This window comes from Falco cherrug, chromosome 5 (assembly GCF_023634085.1).
Source record: "Falco cherrug isolate bFalChe1 chromosome 5, bFalChe1.pri, whole genome shotgun sequence".
Classification (NCBI taxonomy): domain Eukaryota; kingdom Metazoa; phylum Chordata; class Aves; order Falconiformes; family Falconidae; genus Falco; species Falco cherrug.
Window position 1 is genome coordinate 70,822,747 of NC_073701.1, and position 23,354 is coordinate 70,846,100.

General features: G+C 49.4%; 2 protein-coding genes across 9 annotated transcripts in view; one reads left to right on the forward strand and one right to left on the reverse strand.

Annotated features, from left to right (window-relative positions):
- FBH1 (F-box DNA helicase 1) overlaps window positions 1-15,262 on the forward strand; it is a 31,894-nt gene extending 16,632 nt beyond the window's left edge. For all 5 annotated transcript variants that reach the window (XM_027800030.2, XM_055711028.1, XM_027800032.2 and 2 more), the window contains 13 exons: window positions 717-885; window positions 1,735-1,963; window positions 2,801-2,888; window positions 3,560-3,646; window positions 4,746-4,882; window positions 6,489-6,588; window positions 6,759-6,880; window positions 8,760-8,835; window positions 9,961-10,158; window positions 10,776-10,898; window positions 11,539-11,645; window positions 13,871-13,999; window positions 14,695-15,262. In XM_027800030.2, coding sequence (XP_027655831.1) covers window positions 717-885; window positions 1,735-1,963; window positions 2,801-2,888; window positions 3,560-3,646; window positions 4,746-4,882; window positions 6,489-6,588; window positions 6,759-6,880; window positions 8,760-8,835; window positions 9,961-10,158; window positions 10,776-10,898; window positions 11,539-11,645; window positions 13,871-13,999; window positions 14,695-14,814 — 1,685 coding nt within the window. In that variant the 3' untranslated portion in view covers window positions 14,815-15,262. The remainder of the gene's footprint in view (window positions 1-716; window positions 886-1,734; window positions 1,964-2,800; window positions 2,889-3,559; window positions 3,647-4,745; window positions 4,883-6,488; window positions 6,589-6,758; window positions 6,881-8,759; window positions 8,836-9,960; window positions 10,159-10,775; window positions 10,899-11,538; window positions 11,646-13,870; window positions 14,000-14,694) is intronic.
- Window positions 15,211-22,774, reverse strand: IL15RA (interleukin 15 receptor subunit alpha). 4 transcript variants are annotated; one of them, XR_008732355.1, is made up of 8 exons: window positions 22,555-22,774; window positions 18,775-18,975; window positions 18,560-18,637; window positions 18,036-18,272; window positions 17,838-17,867; window positions 17,496-17,553; window positions 17,048-17,372; window positions 15,211-16,632 (listed from the first exon to the last, which is right to left on the reverse strand). XR_008732355.1 is itself a non-coding variant. In XM_055711030.1 (7 exons), the coding sequence occupies exons 1-7, from the start codon at window positions 22,628-22,630 to the stop codon at window positions 17,270-17,272; spliced, it is 783 nt and encodes a 260-aa protein (XP_055567005.1). In that variant the 5' UTR covers window positions 22,631-22,774; the 3' UTR covers window positions 15,211-17,269. The 4 variants fall into 4 exon arrangements, 1 of the variants encoding a protein (XP_055567005.1); XR_008732356.1 differs by having other exon boundaries at window positions 15,211-15,641; window positions 15,743-17,372; XR_008732357.1 differs by having other exon boundaries at window positions 15,211-15,666; window positions 15,743-17,372.
- Window positions 22,775-23,354: the final 580 nt, after the last annotated feature.

Sequence of the window (23,354 nt, forward strand, 5' to 3'; positions counted from 1 at the left end):
CTCATGGTCTTCATGAATGAATCGTTGGTTAAAAGCTAGGAGGCAAAAGTGGGAGCAGGTGGTCAGTTTTCTGCACGGAGAGCAGTAACTGCTGGAGTCCTGGAGAGGTCTGTGCTGGGACCTGCTTTGTTCAATATTCACAAGTCATCTGGAAGGAGTGTGAACAACAAGGTGGCAAAGTTTGCTGACACTGTGTCATCGCTGAGGATATGAAAAGGGGTAAAGAAGGAAATGTGCAGAGCTCTTCTTGTCTCAAGTCTTTGTTTTGGATGGTATCCCACAAGTGAAGCATTTTCCGTAAGGTGTGGACAGTGCTGTCTGGCAGCAAACTGGAGTAAAGGAGAGCATCATTAGTGGGAGATCCTATAAGAAGATGAGCCCATGAATCATTAAAAAGAGTAATTTTAACATTTCATTTACCAAGCTGTCTTTCAAAAGAACCAGTACCTTCATGTATGCTCAGACTTCTAGAATATTGGGTGGTAAAATTATTTTTTTAAAAAAAGCTTTTAAGCTGCAGACTGTAATTTTTCAAAGCTGCTTTGCTCCACAGCTTCTGATTTCAGTTGAGTCAGTGAATAAATTCCCATTAGCTTCAAATAGTCCTGCTGTACAGTAAGACAGCAGGGAGGAGAAGGTAAAGCTGATGAGAGGTGTGTGGATTCATTCATTCCTGACTCTGGATGCTTTATTCTTCACTTTCTTCTGTTCTTCAGGTACAGGAAAGACCTCAACCTTGGTTAAGTATGCGGAGAAGTTTGCTGATCTGAATTTCCTTTACGTGACATTTAACAAAGCTGTTGCAGAGAGGGGAAGGAGTGTCTTTCCCAGAAACGTTACATGCAAGACTTTCCATTCATTAGCATATGGAAGTGTCGGCAAACAGTGAGTGGGGATTTTAGATTCCTTTGTTGAAGGCTAGTGGAGCAGGGAAAAGAAATGGCAGAAAAGGAAAGTCTAGTTTTGAAGTAAGCCTCCGGGATGGTTTTGAAGTAAGCCTCCAGGATGTGAGGAAGCAAAAATAACGGGGGATATTATTCCTTTCACCTGCTTCAAGCCAGACTGTGAGTTATGGTTTCTGAATTCTTTCAGATTGAATGGGTCAGTGATTTTAGCATCTGCGTGAGCCTGGAGAAACAGATTCCTTGCCCTGCTCTGGCATAGGCTGTGCTGACATAAGTCCCATTGCTGTTCTGGGGGCTGTTCATCCTGCCCATGTTTGTAGCCCAGGAGCACTTCACAGTGAGATAGAAAGCCAATGAAAATGGCTTTTTCCCATTTACACTTCAGTGGTACAACCACTCTAAATGCTGCTTTTCTTTAGCCAGAGGAGGGGGTTTCTTAACCTGAGTTGTTCTAATGATACAGCTTCTGGCCAATTATGTTGGTACATCTAAACTGCAGAAAGAAGGGAAAATGAGCCATGAGCTGGAAGAAGAGAGGAATCTTCTCACCTGGCTCTGAAAACAATCTGTAATTGCAGGAGTGAATGCTGGGAATATCTCTCTGGCTCAAGTTTTCACCTATAAAATCTATAAAATGAAGAAGTTTGTGCTTCCACCAGGACAAATATATGCAGCTTTTAAATACATTCCATTACGAGGTCAAAGTAGGTGTATAAAACAGCTTCTGCAAGTGTTAGTGTGTAACAGAAGTGAAAATGAGCTTGCTTTTCCAGTAGGCTTTTCATGTGTGTTTCAACATGTCTCTTATTTTTTGTCATCTGTGGCACAGCTACAGAGAAAAAGGCAAGCTGAACTTCTCCAAGATGTCAGTTTACTACATCAGTTCCCTTATCCAGAACCACAAGGAACAATCTCTGTTCATAAGAGGGAAAACAGTCTTGCAGACCCTTGAAAACTTTTTTGCCTCTTCAGATGAAGAGATCTGTGAAGAGCACACTCCTGTGTGGTTCAGAAATACTCATGGTGAGAGAAAACTTGTCAGTCAAGTAGAAAAGGAAGTGAGTATCTAAGGTAAAGCAAGACTTGCGCTGCAAGGTTTAAAGGGGCTGTAGTTATTCCTTATCTTTCATAGTTCAGAGGTATTTGTGCTTCAGCTGTAAGAAACGACTGTAAAAATATTTTTTCCTCTGGTGACAAATCCAGAGGAACTGGGGCCTGTTTGTTCTCCCTGTTTGCACAGCTGATTTCTAGAGAGGAGATTATCACTGTCTCTGCTCAATGCAAGTGTTTCTTCCCTGCAAGGAAAAGAGAGGAGAGGTTGCATGTATTTATATCAGTGCCTGAACGGCGTTGTGATGTTACATGTAAAGACAATAAACGTTTTCGTAGTCATTTTGATACGCAGAGCCAAACCCAAAAATTCTCATTTAGAGTACAGGCATCTTAGCAAAACTTAAAAGAGTAGCACTGGCACTGCAAACATTGTGGGCTGGAGTTGTGGAGAAGATTAGCCTTTCTGCTCCACCTTGATCACACCTGATCAGATCCAGTCCAGCCAGCAGAAATCCAATTTGCGATCATTATTTCTAGCAGGGAATGAATTGACAGCCTCAGAATATTAAATATCTTTAGGAACCTTGCAAGCTGTCCAGAGAAGCCAAAATAAACACAAAGTCTGTGTTAATATGCAAATGTTCGGGGGTATTGTATTATGCTGTCCTGATAGCCAAGCCAAAGAAATGTTCTTTTCAGGGGACTGCATTTGGAAAAGACTGTTGAGGAGAAGTTAACTAGTGGTGATGCAGAAGAGAAGTAGGAGGAGAAAGATCTGCTGTGCCATGACTATTTTTCTGCTCAAAGCAATCTATCCAGACCCTTCGGTTTTCTCTTTCTAGATTAATGTGAAAGAGGCGAAAGAGATATGGCACAATATGAAGAAGCTGGATGGAGATGTAGAGAAGAAATACAAGATGACTTGTGATGGTAAGAGTACAGATGTCAAATGCCTTCAGACAGAGAGCTGTAGTAGAAAACTAAATGGATTCATACTTCTTACTTCTGGCTGTGCACCAGGAATGAGCATCAAAAAGTATAAAATTCCTGTTCTCCCGCCACTAGCTCACCAGGGAGCTCACAACAGACCCAAAGGGTGGAAGTTTGTTTATTTTTCCGGTTTGGCCATGGAAAATGGTGGAACTCTTCAGATGTGTGATTGGCAACAAAATTGTTGAAATAGTGGGTGAGACAGTGGGCAGAATGAGTGCTAGCAGTGAGTGATTCTTCCTTCCTGCCAGCATGTCCTTTCCTCTTGCTTCTTAGCATGTGTGCAGATAGTGCCAAGGGTAGCTAGGGAAAACCTTTTTCCTTGTCATTTTTTTTGTGCATTAAGGGTTTTGGAGTCATCAGCACAGCTGCCTTCCTCCAGTGCAGTCAGGTTGTTTTGGGTCACTTTTGGTTTTTTCATCCTTCATAAAACCAAGAGAGACAGAGCAACATCTGGGAGCAGTGGCGATTTTTGCAGCCCCTCCAAATGTCATACGTTCCAAGCAAGAAGTAGGGCCAGAAACATTTTGGGGGTTTTTAAGGGACTTGTTTTAAAGATCATGGTGTTTTATTGTGAGAAAATTACCCTCTCACATGTTTTGTTCTTTCAGGTTATTTGAAACTTTGGCAGCTCAGCAAGCCTCAGCTCTCAGGATATGATGCCATTTTTGTTGATGAAGCACAGGACTGCACTCCAGGTGAGTGCATACGTGAGGCAGAGCTGCAACCTTCCTAAGCACTTTACAGAGAGGATGTTCGTGTGGCTCAGGGGTGTGTGAGAAGTGGCACAATTAAAAAAAAATTTGCCCCTCAGCTGTAACGTTAGAACTGACCCTTTGCTTGGTCCCAGATCCTTGCAAATTCAGTAAGGCAGCTTGTAAGCAGGCTACAAGAGTACACATGCATCAGCTTGAGGGGTTGCTTTCAGTTGCTTTGGGCATCTGGATGTGCCATCCAGACTATTTTGCTATTGCTTTGCTGCTAACAGAGAAAAACATAACACCAGCATAGCCAAGGACATGGTTTATTACAAGAGTAGTGAGACATTAAATGCTTCAGCTGTCAGAACAGCAGAGCTGCTCCATCCCACCCTGGCATGGGGTGCAGGTCTTACCTGTTCCTTGCACCACCCCAGAGATTCCTGAGTCACACAGCAGAAAGCTGCTGACTTTCTTTGCCAGGGATATGGAGAGTAGCTCTCTGTGGCAAAACAGGTTGAATTGGTTCTGCAAAGGGATCTAAGTGGACTGAACTGTGTGCTGAGTAGCAAAAGAAGGGGGGCAGAAGAAGGCCTGGTCTTTTCAGAAAATGTTAAATCTGCTCAATGGCTTCATCAGACCATCTCCCACTTGTACTGCCTCAAGATGTGGTCACGTGAGGCTTGGCTGTGCTTTTGCAGCTGCACGCAATGCAAGCACTTGCTCTACCAGCATCACCAAGCCTTGGACAGGCTTGATCAAAGTGGACCAAAGGGCTTGCTGAGGTGTGCATTAAGTCACTGTGCAGGCATGCAGCATGTCCAGATTGCTGGGGATGGGTAGTGGATTTGTGCTGGGCTCACAAGCATGGGAATAAGATGCTGTGGAGCTCCAGTACAGGAAAAAATACCATCATGGAAGGATGTTTGTAGAGCTCACAGTCAGCTGCATGCTTCCCTTTGCCTCTCCCCAGCCTGTTGTCTCCCGCAGCTGTGTTGACCCCTTCTTAAATGCTGCAAGCCATCAGGCAAGAGACATTGTACAGTTCACTCTTGTTTATGAGCAGGCTTCCCCTTAATGCTCTGATGTTTTCCTGCAGCCATTGTGGATATTGTGCTGTCGCAGACATGTGGCATAATCCTCGTAGGAGACCCTCACCAGCAGATCTATAGCTTCCGAGGTGCTGTCAATACCCTCTACAGAGTGCCTCACACCCATGTCTACTATCTCACTCAGGTAAGTTGAGGGTCTTCTTCTGTCCTTCCCTGGATAGATACCTAATGCAGTGGAAAATGTTTCACATCCTTTTTCAGAAGGCATCTAACAGCCAGATATGTTGAGTTGGTTGCCGTGGAGGGTTTGCATTGCCTGGATTAGTCGTGCGCTTTGCTGTTCACACTCTGCACTGCAGAGCTCCTTTGTGCCTTTTAGCAGAGTGATCCCATCACTAGGAAAGTTATGTGGCTTGAAAAATGGGTATGGGGGTAGAGACCTTAGTATATGGCTTATTTCAAGGAGATCCCCTCTTTGCTGGGTTAGTTCTCAGCTCTAGCTGAGTAGGCAGTAGCAGATATCCTCCTTGCTTATATTGCCAGTCAGTTATGACAGTGGGTCCCATGCAGAGAGATGAAGGAGTTCAGAGCAAGGACATGAATTTTGTTCTGGCAGTGACCTCTTTTAAATAAACCCACATTGATTAAGGAGGATGTATTTGCTGGCTGTACACATGATCTTTTTTTCGGGCTCTGCACAAACTCCAGCATTGCCACCTCTGTCCCACCATCATCCCTTTGTCCATGATATCTCCTGCCCTGTTTGTCTGCCAAGGGCATAATTTTCTTGAACAGCTTCAGCTTTGCCCTGAATTTTCCCTGGAAGAGAGCTCCTGCCTTCTTTCAGCCCAAGTGATGCTTGTGTCTCCAGGCTGGATTACCTAACTTGCTACTGTGCCAGCTGAAAGCTCATCCTGATTAATTTTTTGGCCTGATTAGCCACATGAGTACACAATTCTCACAGCTAATACAGGGGAGGAACTACCCCTTGGGAATCCTTGCAGAATGAATCAGTTTAAACCAGCAATACAAGCTGCAATCCATCCAGCTCCTGAGCCAGAATGGCCACCAAACTCATCCACCTGAACTGCCTTTTCCCCTTGCACCATGCCAGCCTTGCCAAGGGGCAGGAGCCAGGGACAGGCACATGAGAACAGGGATGGGCTTTATTTACAGTGGCACATCTTGTGACAAGCCTTGGGACCAGCCTTGTATCACCTCGCTTGTGGAGATTTTTATGGGTAACAAGATTTTCCATTTCTCTTCACTGGTGGAAGTGTGCTCAACCTTAACTGGTGTGTTTTAGTTGTGGTGTTAGTGAAATTTTATTAGGGCTTTGACTTCGCAGCACTTTGGCCCCAGACCTACAGGTTAGGAAACCATACAGAGCAACCCTCAGCCCTGCTCTGCTGCTCCAGCCCCTCACTGCTCCAGCAGCCCAGCCAAGTGAGAGATTGGCTTCTTTTCCCCCACCCCTAGCATCTGCCCTGCTGCAGGACAGATGTGCCATGTCACAGTAACTTACTGGGGAAAAGTGTTGGCAGTGGCAGCACTTGAGGTGGAGAGGCTGGACACCACGTTTTGCCCTTTATGGTAGTCCCATCTCACAGCACAGTTCCTATTGCCTCAGGATTTCCAGGAATAGTTCGGGGGCATTTGGGTGCCTTTTCTAAGAGAAAGGGTGTCTAGAAGGTTGGTGGGAATTGTATAGTTCTATATATAGTAATACTTCTGTAGGTTGTAACAAGTTCATTTTCTTTTCCTGCTATTTCCTTTATTTTTCCACATAGAGTTTCAGATTTGGTCCTGAAATAGCTTACGTTGGAGCAACCATTCTGGATGTCTGCAAGAAGATCAGGAATAAGACATTAGTGGGTGGAAACCAAAAGGGTAAGTTGTGTCGGTGCATCTGTTGGCTCAGTCAGCTCTCTTCAGTGACTGGAAGTTGCAGGGCTACTGCATAACAAAGTGTCTCAGGACTAATCCTGATTTATGAAGATCTTTGTGTTTAGATACCTGCTTTTTAACTGTCCTGGCTAACGGAGAATTTCTTCATGCAGGTGATGTGAGGGGCAGCATGGAAGGGAAGGTAACAGTCTTATCACGAAGCAATTTTAACGTGTTTGAGGATGCTGTGAAACTTACTGGAAAAGAGAGACCGATTAAAATACACATCATTGGGGTAAGGGGAAATTGCCAATGCATCTTTCATGTCCCAACTACAAATCTCCAAGCCTGTCAGCACTTGTAGCAGCGACACCTACTTGGGGCTTGAAATAGGTGTGGCTAATCTGCTGTCTGCAGCACCCAGGTTTAAAACTAATATTCAAGGAGAAAGCAGCAATCTGTTGTGGCTGGAGAAGAGTTATTTGGAGCAGCTGTTCTCAAATCTGTGCAGGCTAGGCTCCTTTTTTAGGTTCGTCTGGCCCTTTTTTCATCAGGCTCAGGTGACACAGCATCAGCTCCAGTCTGCTGGATAGGGCTGGGGCAGAGGAAGAGTGATATATGGCTGTAACAAGTTGCTGTGAGTATTTGCATTAGATGGAGTGCTGCTGACTGCCTTTGGCCGCTGGCAATAACACAGTGTTCCTGCTTTAGGGAAATAAAAATCAGCTGTAATTGCAGGCTGAGTATACAAAGCAATGAAAGGCAGTTGGCTGTGCCTAGAGAGAATACACATTTTTTTAAGCTCCCTTGAGAGATGAAGACAATGGTTGGAGCTGAAGGTGACCTTTGGGCTTGTAGATGCCACACAGGGCTGTGCTGTGCTCATTACTAATTTCAGTCCTGTGATGTTCTGGTCCCTGTCTCAATACACCCAGGAAAGCCAGGAAAAGTTAGTGCAGCAGCCTTTTTGGTGAGGGAAATGGGGATTTTCAGCAATGATGAACATTAACTCCTTGAGGGAGCAACAGTTCTGTTGCTCAAACAGTTTCAGTTTGCACTGAATTTTTATTTGCAAAAAGCACCCATGTATCTGGAAGAGTGTGTGTGTGTGTGTGTGCACACGCACGTCTGCAGAAATTTACATGCTTGAATTGCAGGAAGGTTTTAATAAGACTCCACATTTCAGAAGCCTCAGAGGAATCATTGGTTTTCAAACTCTGAATCATTGATACCAATGATTTAATGTGAGATCTTGTTCTGCACCCGGAAATGTAGAAGCTCAGGCACAATGAACAGATGTCCTAGAGCTGAACAGGTCTGAGGATGAGCCTGCTCTTTTGAATTTTAGGCTGATCTTTTAAGTTTTTAATTTTTTTTTTTTTCCACCAGAAAGCTGCATATACAATGAGCGTTTGAACTGACTGCCCAGTACTGAAAACCTCCTCTGCTTTTGCAGTTTGGAATAAGTCTAAATTCAGAGTGATGCTTCTTTTGATGGAACAAAAAAACCTGAATTTGGAAACAAGGGGGAAAAAATACTTTCTGAAAGTAAAAATGGCCAAAGCAAAGCATTTTGGTTTCGTTTACATTGAAATGGAAACATTTACAGTCAGTTTAGCAAATTTATCTTTGTTGTAGCGGCCCATCGTTTCAGGAAAGAGGATGCAGTTGTACCTGGAGCTGGCTGTCCTGTGAAACAGCTTGGAGTCAATAGGCCAGCAACATTTTTGGCGTAACAGGCTTTTAAAGTTGGTTTTGAAAAAGCAATATGCAGCTATTAAAAGCTAAAATGACCAAGAACTGAACTTTTTTTTTCTGTTAGCAAAAGAGAAAACATTATAGAAATAATTTTTTTCATTGAAAAGGCTTTGGATATCAAATTCTGCTGTAGCTGTGTTACAGTGCCAGTCGGACAGTATCCTCTTCTCTTCTTGCTGTCCATCTGTCCATCTGTCCATCTGCAGAGCGAGAGCAAGCTGGATCATTGCCTTTTCAGCCATCTTTGATTATGCTACAGCTCCAGGGATTTCAGGAAAACAGCTCTTCATCTTCAACACATTTCCCTTATTCCCTTCCTCTTAATACCAATAACCACTGGGCCCTGCTAGGTTGTGTAGGAACCCTAGACAGCACCTTTACTCCTGTATATTAAGCTAAATTGATGTTTATTTTAGGGGCTTGTCCGTTTTGGCCTGAGCAGAATTTGTGATATTTGGAAGCTCAGTCAACCTGCAGATGAACGGAAGAAATGTGAGTATGTCGTTACACTTCTCTGTGTGTGTGATCCTCCCTGCAGCAGTGCGGGTTTTTTAGGTTTTGCTGTGGTGATGGAAAGTGGCAGGCTTCTTGGTGGCTTATTTTCTATTTCCTCATTAAGTTATCTGTTGCAAATGGACTTCTTAATGGGCTGTGCTATTTTGTCTGCTTGAGTGGCTGACGTTAAAACCAGAACCACCAAAACTGGGGGGTCTGTGTCGTGCAGCCCTCCCCAGCTTTCCTCTGCGATGCCTTGTCTTGAGTGCAAGAGCCCAGGAAACTCGTAGATTAGGACTTTTTCCTATGTTTTCTGATTTGATGTCATTTTTCATTTGTCTTAGGCTTTTCCTACTTTGCTTATTTTTTTTTAAACCTGGTGTGTTGAATGCTGTCACTTCCTATATGGATATCACGTAGGAAATAAATAATTCATTTAAAATCTCTCGGCAGCAGTAGGCAAGTATTATTAGATATGGGGCACAGAGACAAACAAAGCATATACTGAACTGCCACAACTGATTGATTACATGGGTGTTGTTACTGGTTCTTTGGAACGTGAGCTACCAGGAAAACTCCTTGCCATCTGTGTAAGAAGAATAATGCATGTTGGAAGGGCCCTGGGGCTGTCTGCCCTGAGCCCCTGCTCCAGTGTGCTGAATTCACATTAAAGTCTTTTCAGACTGCTCAGAGTCTTTTCCCTTCAGTTTCCAAATATCTCTGGGGACTAGGTTGTGCAGACTTTCTAGGACACATGCTTTAGAAATGAGAGAGCTCAGTGAATGTTTGCCAGCTGCTGTCTCCTGAGCTCCTTAAACTTTCGTACCCTTTATAGTACGCTAGCGCTGTAGCTCAAAGTGATGCTGTTCTGTGAGACTACCTGCTCCAATGAGCATGTTGAGCTTTGATGGTGTTTTGCATCAGTAAAGAGAAAATACTGAGTAAAAACCACCCGTCACAGAGCAAGGAGTATATCCCAAACCCATTCATACCACAGTGGCAGTCCATCCACTGTCCCACACTTGCCTTCCCTAGTACTTACTTTGAAACTTGATTAGAATGTAAAAGTTCTTTATATGCATCTGTCAAATAAACTCACGTCATGTGCTACTTCCTTTTCAGCAAACCTTGTTATAAATGACTCCTTTATCAAAAAATGGGAAGAAACTCGGGGCCTCCTCAGTTTAAAGAAATATGCACAGCACACCGATGACAAAGACCTGGAAGTGAAGATTGCAATAGTGGAGAAATACAAAGAGCGGATCCCTGAACTGGTACAGAAGATTGAGAGCAGCCACGTGTCACAAGAAGCCATGGCAGGTAAAGCCAAGCTGTGTCTTTGTTAGAGGAGCAAATTCAGGTCTTTTCTCAATCTATCTCAGTGCTGAATCCACCTTGTTCTGCAAAAGGGCTGCGTTTGGATCAGATCGGGTTTTTAGGAGAAAGGAAGTTGAACAGCAGCTTCTGGGATACATTTGGGACTCCAGGTGGAGTTCAGTGCAATGAATCTGCCACCAAAGGATTGCTTCATGTGACTTTGCTGAGGAAAATAAACCTTTGGACGCGGTATTTCCTACATTTGGAAAGCCCTAGGACTTTATTCTGCTTTTTGGGATTTCTGTTGGAGTTGCTTTGCAACTTGCTGACTAAAATCTGGGGAGGGGACAAAGCAGTCAAGTAAAAAATAAAGCACATTCCTGTTTGGGAGTTGGGGCTGAGGCTCAGGCTGTTGACAACCAGGCATTTTCCTTGGCGAGGAAGTTGTCTTCAGCAGTCTAGACTCCTGCTTTACTTCTGATTTATGTTTGGAGAGAAGTGAAATGAATGCAGAATGAAATACTTTCATTTGACTCAGTGCCTCATCAAATTAAAAATACCGTTATTGCTCTGATGACCCATCTTTTTTCCTTCTTGTTCCCCACGTGCGGTGGTTACAGACTACATAATAGGTACTGTCCATCAAGCCAAAGGCCTGGAGTTCGATACGGTGCTGATTGCAGATGACTTTGTGAAAGTACCGTGTCTTGGTGGCAATTACCAGAGAGCTAACTTCATTATCGGTAAGAGAACAGCTGTGCGCGGTGCCCATCCTGATCTGAAGGGGGGAAAGGAAAGTGTGCTGCCCGGGCTTATCCTGCAAGCCCATGCTTCTCGGCATTTCAAGCGCCCCCGGCTGCCCTAGTGATTATCAGCCTTGTAGTTTCCTTCACAGTGAAACAGGGGCAGGGGAATATTCCTGCAGTCAAGCTTGTAGCCATCTAGCAACAAAGACCAGCTCCACACCTGGGAAAGACAATGCTTTCCTTAGGTGGCACAGTTCATGCCTTGGAAGAGCTGGTTGCTTCCCAGTGAGCAGAGAGGAGCCTGCAGAGTGAATCTAGAGACTGAGAAGTTTCTCCAGTGCCAGGTCTGTGCCTGGGAGGTGGGAAAACATGTAGCAGTGAACTGCTTCTCCAGGCAGATAGAGACCTGCATTTGCTTGGAGGGAGAAACATGGAATGAGGCAGGAGCTATTGGTAGTGTCAGGAACTGCACAGCAAACACAGGAGAGTGCTGCACAGCCGTGCTGCTCTGCAAGTTCACACTCTCCCAGAGAAGCACCAAGTGTCCTTCCAGACATGCTAGCTGAAGCATTAGAAGAATGGCAGAGCTGTTCATTCTTGGCCTCTAAAGCTATTGATGATCTTTCCTCCAACCTAGACATGTATCCTGAGGATGAATGGAACCTGCTCTATGTAGCAGTGACACGTGCAAAGAAGTATTTGCTGATGTCAAAGTCCCTGGAAGACCTTTTAGCACTGGCTGGGGTAAGTGAAATCTTTCCAAGGTAAGCAAATGCTGGAGTGGGACAATTGAGGGCCCTGATACCCATGCTTTGTAGCACACTGCCCCAAAGCAAGCCATCATCGTGTGCAATCTGGCTGAGCCACCCTGCCTGTGAACTGCAGCAGCTCCTCAGCTGATGTGTGAGCGCTCCAGAGGCAGAGCAAATGGCCCGGGAGGGCAAACTCCCAGGCATGTTGCTGTCTCCTGAAGATTTAGAGTCTCAGGGCAGCTTTGCAAGTGATGACATTTTGGGCAGGATGGGCAGCTGCCAGTTTAAAAAAGTGCCAAGAGACTCAGCACCCACTTTCCATAAAATCTGCACATCTCTGATTGTTATGTTTGAAGGCGGGGTGTTAATTTATTGCCAGCCAAGTCAGTATTAGGGTAATGAGAAATAAAAGCTAAATCTTAAAACACCTTCTCCACACCCCTCCCTTCTTCCCATGCTCAACTTCACGCCCAATTTCCTCTACCCCCTCCTCCTGAGCGGCACAGGGGAACCAGGAATGGGGGCTCCTTCCTCCTCACACTCTTCCCCTGCTCCGGCGTGGGGTCCCTCCCACGGGAGACAGGCCTCCATGAACTCCTCCAGCGTGAGTCCCTCCCACGGGGTACAGTCCTTAAGGCCCAGGCTGCGCCAGTGCTGGTCCCCGTGGGGGCACAAGCCCCACCAGCAACCCTGCCCCAGCCGGGGCTCCTCTCTCCATGGGACCACAGGTCCTGCCAGGAGCCTGCTCCAGCATGGGCTGCCCACAGGGTCACAGCCTCCTTTGGGCATCCCCCTGCCCCAGCACGGGGTCCCCCATGGGCTCCAGGTGGGGATCTGCTCCTCCATGGACCTCCAAGGGCTGAGGGCACAGCCTGCCTCACCATGGGCTTCACCATGGGCTGCCGGGGAATCTCTGCTCTGGTGCCCGGAGCCCCTCCTGCGCTGACCGGGGGGGCTGCAGGGATGTTGCTCTCACATAGTATCACTCCTCTCTCTGGCTGCAATTTGTTGTGCACATTTTTTTCCCCCTTCTTAAATAAGTTATCCCAGAGGCACTCCCACCATTGCTGACGGGCTCAGCCTTGGCCAACGGTGGGTCCATGTGAGAGCTGGCTGGCATTGGTACTATCAGACAGGGGGAAGCTTCTAGCAGCTTCTCACAGAAGCCACCCTTGCGGCCCCCTGCTAACCAAAACCTTGGTTTTGGCCATGCAAACCCAGTACAACACTACTCTGTACTGTGATTTCAGTAGCAAGAACAAGGTTGCCGTGTGTTTTTTTCCACAGTCCTTGCATTTGGATGTTGTCTTCCACATATTCTGACTTTTTATCTTAGTACAAATGTGTAGATTCCCCTTTTTTCTATCTGTAGTGGTTACCAGCTCTTACTTCACTTCCTTCCTCGTGAGCTCCTGCTGGCTCTGCTTGATTTTTGTTGTCACCAAGGGTTTGGGTTTTTTTTGTTGTTGGTTTGTTGTTTTTTTTTAAAAAAAATAATGGAATCATAGAATAGTTTATGTTGGGAAAGACCTTTGAGATCATAAATCCAACCATTAACCCAGCACTGCCAAGCCCACCACTCAACCATGTCCCTGAGCACCACATCTACACATCTTTTAAATGCCTCCAGGGATGGTGACTCCATCATCTTCCTGGGCAGCCTGTGCCAGTGCTTGACACCTTTTCGGTGAAAAGGTTTTTCCTCATACCCCATCTAAACCTCCCCTGGCGCAGCTTGAGGCTGTTTCCTCTAGTCCTGTCACTTGTTACTTGGGAGAAGAGACCGACCCCCACCCCACTGCAACCTCCTGTCAGGCAGCTGTAGGGAGCCACCAGGTGCCCCTGAGCCCCCCCTCTCCAGGCTGACCCCCCCCAGCTCCCCCCGCCGCCCCCCCCCAGCCCCTGCCCCAGCCCCTGCCCCAGCCCGGCTCTGGACACGCTCCAGCCCCTCAGTGTCTGTCCTGCAGTGAGGGGCCCAACACCGCACACGGGATCCGAGGTGCGGCCCCACCAGTGCCCAGTGCAGGGGGACCATCACTGCCCTGGTCCTGCTGGCCGCACTGTTACAGATACAAGCCAGGATGCTGTTGGCTGCCTTGGCCACCTGGGCAACCATGTTGCAAGTCACTTCCCAGGGGTTTAAAAAAAGTATGAAACAACCTGTTCCAGTATCTCTGCTCCCTCTGAGTGTTGTTCCCTTTTTTTCTTGTTTGTTAGGAACATTTCCTTCGGGTGGAGCTGATGAGTGAGGCAGTGCAGCACGGGGCCACCATTGCTTGTTCTGTGCCACAGTGTATGGAAACACTTCAGTCCAGGCTGGTTGTGAAAAAGCTCCCTTTGACTCATGTAGGTCCCCTCCCTGGGGTTCTGAGGTCATGTTTCTAAGTCAGGAGCCTTCGCGAGCTGCTCCAGTTGCTGGCGGGGCAGCTGCGCTCCGTGACTGTTCTGAGCTATCGTACTGGGGAGGGACAGTCAGGGCGCTACGCTTTAGTGGAAGTGAGCAGGGAACATCCCACAGCTGGATCTCCCACCCACAGCTCACTGGCCCTTTACTTCTGCTCTCAACCCCAGCTTGTAACTGGGGGTGATTTCCCAAGCACATGATCTGGTGTGATGTTGCAGTTCCCACAGATCCACTCAAGCCTTAACCTTTCTCTGAGACTAATTGTGGTCTCAGGTGGGGCCAGTTTTGGGGTTTTGTTGTGTCAGATCCCATATCTGACTCTTAAGAGCCAAGGTTGATGCCATGCAACATCCATCTGGGATTAGCAGAGCACCTCTCGCCCCAGTGACAATCTGACTTTTGGGGCCGGTTTGAGTTTTAATCCCACCTTCTGGCTCTGGGGTGGATCCAGGGGCATTTTGGTTGCAGCTGTTAAACAAGCTGTCCCATAGGGGATTTCCTCACAAGGTAGGTGGCAGGAGATGCTTTGGGCATATTGTTCTCTTCCCTGGATGTGAGGGGGTTGCATTTGAGATTGGAAGCAGAGGTAGTGTTCTTTCAGTCTTCCTCTTCTCTGAAATCTCTTTTTCTCCCACAGAGCGATGGCAGCAGGGATGCAGGTGGCTACCTTTGCCACTCTTGTGCGCAGCAGCGCTTTGGCTCTCTGATGCCGCTCACCTTTTTCCCAGAGCTTCAGGAACAGCCTGTCCAGCTCTAACAAAGCCCTCCAGCTCCCCAGAGCCACCCTGGGTACAGGACAAGGCCTAAGGCCTGTTGTCACATCCCAGCTCCAAAATCAGGTGGATATTGGAGCAGGGTTTCAGATCAGCTCTGAGAGGAACCCTCTAAGCCATCTGCAAGGAGCTCTCCAGCCCTGCCTTGCCTTCCCAGAGCTGGTCAGCATGGCCTGCTCTGCATCACTGCACAGGAGAATATCCACTATATAAACTGTATTAGACAGGACGGCGCTTTTTTTGAGAATTACCCCTTCGTTACTTCTGTCACCAGAAAACACCTCCAGTGACCAAACTGCCAGGATATCTGTGCCTATTCCATCACATCATGTCTCTGTGAAATCCCTCTGATCCATCAGAAGAAATGTGACACTGAAAAGTACCCAAAGAAATGCTTTATTCTTGGAAAATGAATTTTTCACTATCAGCTCTAGAAGTCATTAATCTCTCCCAACTAAATTAATTTTCCTTACTTGCAGCCAAGGGATTTCCCCAGACTATTTCCCTTCTCCCTGCAGCAAACCATAAGGGAATGAGAGAGGCAGTGTCTGAAGAACTGCTTTCATTTACTTTCAGTCTAACTCTGATAAACTGGAGAGCGTTTTTCATCCTGAAATTAAATTTGTTTAAAAAAAAAAATAAAAATAGCCTTGAGGTTTTCTTTTTTCTCTCCCCTTCTGTTAAGAAATCATCTTGGGTTGCATTTATTTACTGGCCATCACAGCAGCAGTGGTGCAAGCAGCACGGTGCTCTTGTAAACGGTGGCTTACGCTCTGCGTTTGAAGACAGCATTGACTCGTCATACCAGAACCTGTGTCATGCAGAGAGCCAAAAAACTGATCTCATGTGAAACTGAATCTGATTTTGGAAGAGATCTGCTCTTGGACATGGGCCCAGAGCCATGAGCCATACCTGCTGGAAGAAGCTCGTGTATCCTTTTGATTTCCATTGAATGGTAGTTGCTTCACTAGCTCTTCTTTCGCTTTCAAAGCACCAAGTCCAGATCAGGCTTTCCCTGTTCTGCTCACGTAAGCATAGGCAGAAGTTCACCCAAGACTTGGATGTTGAATGTAACCACCGAGCTCAGTGCAGACGTTGGACCAGGCACCTCCAGTGATCCAGCCTCACCTGTTTTCCAACCATCCTGTGGTACGCTGGGGAGAGGCAGTGCCATTGCTGGAGGGCTTTGTCTGTCAACACATCCACAATGCTGCTTCCTCCAGCTCCAACAGTCCGGATCAGTGGCACAAACAGGAGGACAAGACACAGCAGTGTGGAAGTTAAGTTGTTAGATACCTACTGCTTTCTAGCTGACTGCTAAAACCCCTTTTGCTGTCCAGCTGAGAAATAGCAGCTGCCACCTTGTTGTCACCCTTTGCCTCGACAGGACTGCAGTACTGGTGGCTGGTGAGCCCTTTCTGCTATGGAGGTGGATTTCACCCCAACCCCGCTCCTGTCTGTCCTCACTGTCCTCCCCACCATCATGGCTGCTGAGATGCCCAACCAGATAAAAAGTCAACTGCTCTGTGTGCATTTTATATACAATATATACATGTTTATACATAAAAAGACATCAGCATAAAGCTGCCATCAGTATAAAACTTATATGAGTTCTGTATCAAGGAAAAATGAGTGGATAACAACTGATGATGGATGAAGGGAAGACATGCAAAGGAAAGTATTTCCTAGGTCGTGTTATTGCCTTCAGTCTTTGATAGTGTCTGTCCCTGAACTGCATACGAGGGCTCACCTCGTACAGCATCAGCACCCTTCACTGCGCTTGCGGGCTCACAGGCGAATGGCTGAAAGAGAGCAGGAAGGGGGTGAGGACGCAGTGGAGGGATGCTCGGCTGGGTGCCTCTCTGTCTGTCACAAGCAGCGCTGCTTTCTGATTTTTGGGGCAAAGCGGCTCTAGTGATGGGGCTGGCGTCCAGCTAGCCCAAATCTGGCTTTGCTCTGGGCCAGTCAATAGGCACTTCTTAGGGCAGGGCAGCCCAGCTTCACCCCCAGCACCCAAACCACATCCCCTGTACCCTAAATGCTCTCTGCTGGGGCAGGCAGCCCCCACCCTGCTCCCTGCTGACCACCAGCACCCGCAGGACTGCCTCCTCTGAATTCTGGCTCCCGATGCAGGATGCCCACTGCTTGTGCGCCACCCGGGGTGCCTGTGGGGCTCACCCACCCACCACTCAGCCGCAACATGGGACACCCGCACACCTTTGGGCGCTCAAGCCGTCTCATCCACTGGAGTCACTTGTTCAGGCTGGGAAGAGTGGCCACATGTCCCTGGTGCAAGGATGCTCCATGCAGAGGGCATCTGGGGACCAGAAAGTCCTCTGCCACATGCTTCCACCACTCGGGGAAGCATCTGGCTTTCCATCCGAGCCCCGAGCATCCTCCAGGCTGGTGGGTGCCACAGAGTTGCCCAGCGGTGGGTGCTCAGCCCATGGGGAAGACACCAGGTGGCAGCATGTCGTTCTCAGCAGCAGGTGCCACCAAGGGGATGGCCGTCCCTGGCACCGTGTAGCCCTGCCCTGTGCGCCTGTGGAGGGGAGAGGAGCGGTGCTGGCACCCCAAGGCCTATCCCTGGCTTTCAGGAAAGCACAGAGGCCAAGGACAACTCATCACCAGGGTGAAAAGACCTCGCGGGGCTCGGCACACTTACATTTTCATCCTCCAGCAGCAGCAGGCCACAACACCGGCAACCACCAGCACCGGGAGCCCTGTGGGAAAGATGCAGTGGCCGATGAGCATCTTCCAATGCACAGCTGAAGGCACAGCCTGGCTCAAACAAAACAGCTCTCAAAGAGCCGAAAATGCTTTGTGCACATTCACAAGGTGCCCTCCCCACCCCAGGAAGAAATTTGGGTGCTGCATCCTTCCCCCCTTGGAAGCATTGCCCTCAAACGTGGCATAAACCCCCCACAGCCTAAGGAGGGCTTTTAAGCTAAAATATAAAGGAAAACAAGCCCCTTCTTGCCAAAATAATGCTTTTTGCCCAACTTACCAATGGAATAGGCCAGGGTCTGGATGGAAACTGGAAAAGAAGAGAGAAATGGAGATTTTTAGCTGCAAAGCTGGGAAAAGGGGGAGATGCTGCGGGATTTGGAGAGAAGGAAAAAAATGCATTGAAAAAGTAAAAGAGCCTTTTCTGGGTGAAAGTAGACCCACTGGTGGGTTATTTTCCCCGGGGAGGTGGCCTGACCTGCGGCATAGTGTGGAGGGGGGGTGGGCAGTGGGGTTGTCCCCAGAGGTGACCCCAGGGCTGTCCCCTCTCCTGTTGTGGATGTGTCCAGTGGTGGGGGCATCTCCCATGGTGTGGATGTCTCTGGTGATGGCCCATCAGGTTCTGGTGGCGCAGCTGAGTGGCTGGCAGCTCCTGGTAGCCCAGGCGTTGCTGCTGGAGAGGGGTTGAAGGTCGGGCTGGTGTTGGTGGTTCCTCCTGGGAAAGTGGTGTAAAACCTTTTAATTTCAAAAATTAAAAGGCACACTCCAGGCAGAACCATTATTTCAGTGCTCAGCCTTGTGCCTGCTTTGGGCAGGTTGCATCGAGGGCAAATAATGCCCATCCAGCAGCTACAAAATGGCATAATTTCACACAATTGCATTAATTTGATCATGCCATTGAAATATTTTGCTTTCCACACCACAGTGGTTGTGGTTTTGCCACAGCCACAGTCACGGCGGCCCCAAACCAAAGCCCATGGGCTGCGTTTGCCCCTTCCTCACCCCTCTGGGTCATCCTCTCGGTGTGCGGTGCAGTTGGGAGCTCAGGGCTGGGAGTTTGTGGAGGTAAAGCCGGGTCTCCTTTGGGAAAACACAATGTGGAGACACCGTCAGTGGCAGTGCCCATGCCACCTTTGATCCTCCTCCGTCATACTAGTGATGGAGGTGTCCCCCTTTCCCGGTCCCCATTGTGTCCTGGCTGCTGAGCGAGGGCTTACGGATGCATTGCAGCGTGGTGTTGGTCCAGTCAGGCTTGGTGGAGCCATCACGGAGGATGCATTGGATGAGGCTGGAGGTACCGGCTTTGCGCTTGTAGCCCAGGTTACAGGTGTAGCGCAGGCGGGTGTTGAGCAGGGTGTTGTTGCCCACATTGATGTGCGCGTTGGCCACATCCTTGGGGTGGCTGCATCGCACTGACACTGGAGGGAGGGTAAAAAAATAAAGAGATGGAGAGATCACAATAGGGAATGAAGCTCAGCTTGCTGTGCTGAATGGTACGCAAGGAGGTCAAATCCTGCCTGGGGGTGGATATGAGGAATTGGTACTGCCCTGGGGCTAGGAGAGCGTCATCCAGCCTCCAGAAGACAGTGGTAAGATGGCTGTGCCTGTGCACAGGGGATGGAGAAGGGAAAAGCTCTGTTTCCAGAACATTTATAGTTACTCGTAGCAGCTCCTCCAGCTGCCAAAGACTTTTCACAGAATTTCATACCCCTGCCGTGACCATCCTGGGCCAGCAGCCCCAGCTGCATCCTGCCACCAGCTGCTGTGTTTAGCTGTGGTCACCACCCCCTTTTATCTCCACCCGTTTTGCAGCTGGACCTGAAAAATTCCAGCAGCTGCAGGAGTCCTCCAGCCACTTCCCAGGGCTTTTTCCCCACTGGAGGCTGCAGCCCATGGCCCTAGAGGCAGCTGAAATCTGAGCATCACATGGCTGAACAATGGGGTAGCGATGGGCTATGATTTACGAATCTTCTTATCCCCAGAAGGGCTCGTGCTTCCCCTTTGGCCTTGAGTTGAGGTCGATTTTGCAAGGGGGTGTTGCAATTTCACTTCTTTTTCTGGTGCAATGGTGAAAGTTTCTCAGCTGCCCCGAGACTGTGCCCACACCTAGACCCCTGCCACAGCATGGGAACGGCTCGCTCACAGCCCTGGCCACTGCCAGCTTTTGTCCCCCAATGTGAGCCGCTGTGGAGAGGTGATGCTTCAGTGCCAGCATGGAGAGATGCACAGTGGGAATAAATCAATATACAGCCAGGCTGGAGTGGCTTACAGCTGGGATGGGGCAATGCATAGCTGGGATGTGATGCACAGCCCGGATGGATCAATGCATGGCCAGGACGAGGTGCACAGCTGGGATGGAGCAATGCATCGCCAGGATGTGATACACAGCCGGGATGGATGGAGCGATGCACAACCAGGATGTGATGCACAGCTGGGATGGAGCAATGCACAGCCAGGATGTGATGCACAGCATGGATGAACTGATGCCCAGCATGGATGGAGCAATGCCCAGCTGGGATGATGCACATTTGGTACAGAGGAATGCACGGTTGGGCTGGTATCAGGAGTGGGGTGGTGATGGGAGGACAGTGGGGCCAGGAGAGCAATGGCAGTGAGGACAAGAGCACAACAGGGGTGGGAAAGTGCTGGTGATGGGGATAGGAGCCCGCTGGGGACAGGGGTGTGATGGCAGTGGGGACAGGTGCATGATGGAGATGAGAGCACAATGGAGATAGCAGCACGAAGGGGATACAGACAGGAGCACGGTGGCAGTGGGGACAGGAAGATGACATGCTCCCCCAGGCACCAAAACCACACAGAGATAAAAATCTTAATCTTAAAAAAAGCCTCCCCAAATTATTATGTATCCCCAGAACATCCCAGGGAGGGTCTGCTCCATTTCAGTGCTCAGTGGGTCCGTGCCATGTCCCCTGGCATCGGGACGGCCTGAAGAGCTGCAGCTGCCATGCCCGGAGGACATGGGCGATGCTGCAGCCACACATAAGCACGTCGGTTCTCAGCCTTCTCTCAAGGTGGTGGTGAAATTTCTGGGAGCATTTCAAGGAAGCTCCACAGGCTGTTTCACAACACCCTTGCATGTCACCACACCTGAAGCCGTGCCATAAAATGAACTAAAAGCTCTTCTAGCGTCAAGATAACCCTCAACCATGTCTAACAAAAATGTCCAGGAAAAACAAGGACTTGCAAGTCATGCTTATGCCTTTCAGCTTTTAAACCCGATCTTGTCATCCCATTCCCACCGAAGCACCTTTTTTCTGGTTGATCTGACTGTAAAATAATCTCCTCTTCCAAAAAATGCCCAAGTCCTTTGATGACAGAACCGCAGTGTCTCTGCTCTCCAAGATTGTACCATCACTGTACAAATTTCAGTTAGTTTGATGAAATAAAGCATGTGCCACGGGGGAAAAGGGGAGAATATTGTTGGGGATTCAGGTTTCCAGCACTGCCACAGCCCTGGAGTTTTGCGGCTAAGATTTAGGCTTCCTTTTATACCTCAGTAGCGAATTGAAAATTATGTCAAAGACAGATGGGTGGGGAGAGCCATGACCATGATAAAACTCTGGCTTCCAAGCAAGGAGATCTGCAGTAACTACAAGCCTGTCTCTTCTCTTATTTGCTTTGAAGTAGATTGATCAAATTCCCTGGATCTGCACACTGCTGGAGACTTACACACAGCAAAAAACAACATCTGTCTTCTGTTCCTGTTTCTTTCAAGGAAAAACTGACGAGACTCTCCCAGGGTGCCCAAAAACCTCTCCCTGCTTGTCTCTGTTCCTCTGAGCTTTGCCAGCTGAGTTTTCCCATTCATGTCTCAGCTCTAGTGCTCATTGTTTCATTAGCCAACCTCCCAAATGAGCCATGGTGCCAGGTACCAGTCTTCCTGGGAAAATACCCCCAGCTGCTTTATTTCCATCTGAATTCCCTGCCTCCTGCTGATATTAAATTTCCAGGTTGAAACACACGCACAATATTCAGGGGGGTTTTATATTTGCACGAATTGACCGCATGTTTCTGCTTTGCTTGTTTTGGCTTTCCCCACCAGCAATCTCAAATGAAGCCAGCGAGGATGAGCTCATCCCAGCATGCTGGGATGCAAACAACATAGGTGCTGGGTGGCGGGGGGAGCTGGGGGGGTCAGCCTGGAGAGAGGGGGCTCAGGGGGGACCTTCTCACTCCCTACAACTGCCTGACAGGAGGTTGCAGTGAGGTGGGGGTCGGTCCCTTCTCCCAAGTAACAACAGGATGTGAGGAAACAGCCTCAAGCTGTGCCAGGGGAGGTTTAGATGGAGTATGAGGGAAAATGTCTACATCGAAAAAGGTGTCAAGCACTGGCACAGGCTGCCCAGGGAGGTGAAGGAGTCACCATCCCTGGAGGCATTTAAAAGATGTGTAGATGTGGTGCTCAGGGACATGGCTGAGTGGTGGGCTTGGCAGTGCTGGGTTAATGGTTGGATTTATGATCTCAAAGGCCTTTCTCAACCTAAACGATTCTATGATTCTATGCTTTTGGAGAGGCGAGACACAACGAAACATTCCCAGTCCAGCAGCGATGCTTGGCTGCCAACGAGCCACAGCCCCATGGAAAACCCACAGACCCCACCCAGGGTGAAACCCTGCGGCGACGCAGCTCCCTTGAGTCCATCACACCGACCCTAAAAATCACCCCCAGCCTCCCTGGACATCGGGGATGGGGGATGGGGGGTGGGGGTGGGGCGGGCGGGGCACCCGGGGGTGACAAGGAGAATGCAGGGTGCAGCCTGGGCACCTCAGGAAGCAATGTGGGTGCCCCGGGGGGAGTGCGGGCAACCCACCGGGGGAGGGCACCTAGAGAGGGGTGTGGTCACGCGGGGGCACTCCGGGGAGCGGCGTGGACTCCCCGAGTGGGTGCTCGGGTAGACCGGGGCGCAGTGCGGGCACCCCGGGGACGGCGACGGCGCCCCGGCGGCGAGCCAGGCAGCCCGGGGGACCCCGTTTACCGGTGTCGGCGGCGGCCCAGGGCAGCAAGAGGGCGACGGTCCCGCAGAGCAGCAGCAGCGGCGGCGGCCGCGCCATGGGACGGCGGCGGCGGCCCCGGGGCCGGGCCGGGCTGGGGGACTCAGGGCTCCCGCGGGGGCTCCGCGGCGCTGCCCCGCCGCCAGCCGCCGCCGCCGGACATGTCCAGCGTGGTTCCAGTCGCTTCCCTTTCGCTTTCGCTTTCGCACCGGGGCTACCGACCCAGACGCACCGCCCTGCCGGGATGGGGGCCCGGGGTAGGGAGGGGATGCAGTGCCCGGGGCGGGGTGGGGAGGCAATGCCCGGGGTGGGTGGGGATGTGGTACCTGAGAGGGGATGCAATACCCAGGAGGGGATGCAGTACCGGGGGTTATGAGATACCCGGGGGGGGGGGGGGGGGGGGGAATGCAACACTCAGGAAGGGATGCAATACGGGGGGGGGGGGGGGGGGGGGGGAATGTGAGATACCCACGGGGACGAACCAATACTGGAAGGCTAAAATACCTGAAAAGGGGGTGCATTACCCAGGGGGATATGATGCCCGGGGCAGGGGAGACAGCACCTCTAGAGAAAGCAGTACCTGGGGCGATGCAATACCTGGGGGCTGCTGCAGTACTCAGCTGAAAGGCGTGATACCCAGGAGGATGTGGTGACCAGGGGGGACGTGGTAGCAGCGGGATGCAGGATCTGGGGGAGGGATGGAATTCTGGGCAGAAGATGATGCAGCACTTGGCATGGGGATACACTGCCCAGGGGGATGTGGTACCCAGGTGTACAATTCCTC

Bases quoted from the DNA above. Each gene is read 5' to 3' on its own strand.
- IL15RA (XM_055711030.1), bottom strand. From the start codon at position 22,630: ATGGCGCGGCCGCCGCCGCTGCTGCTGCTCTGCGGGACCGTCGCCCTC. The intron at 18,273-18,559 runs GTGAGGAAGGGG...CCACTTTCCCAG, and splicing joins CGAGAGGATGACCCAGAGGG to GAGGAACCACCAACACCAGC. The intron at 17,554-17,837 runs GTAAGTTGGGCA...TCTTTCCCACAG, and splicing joins GACCCTGGCCTATTCCATTG to GGCTCCCGGTGCTGGTGGTT.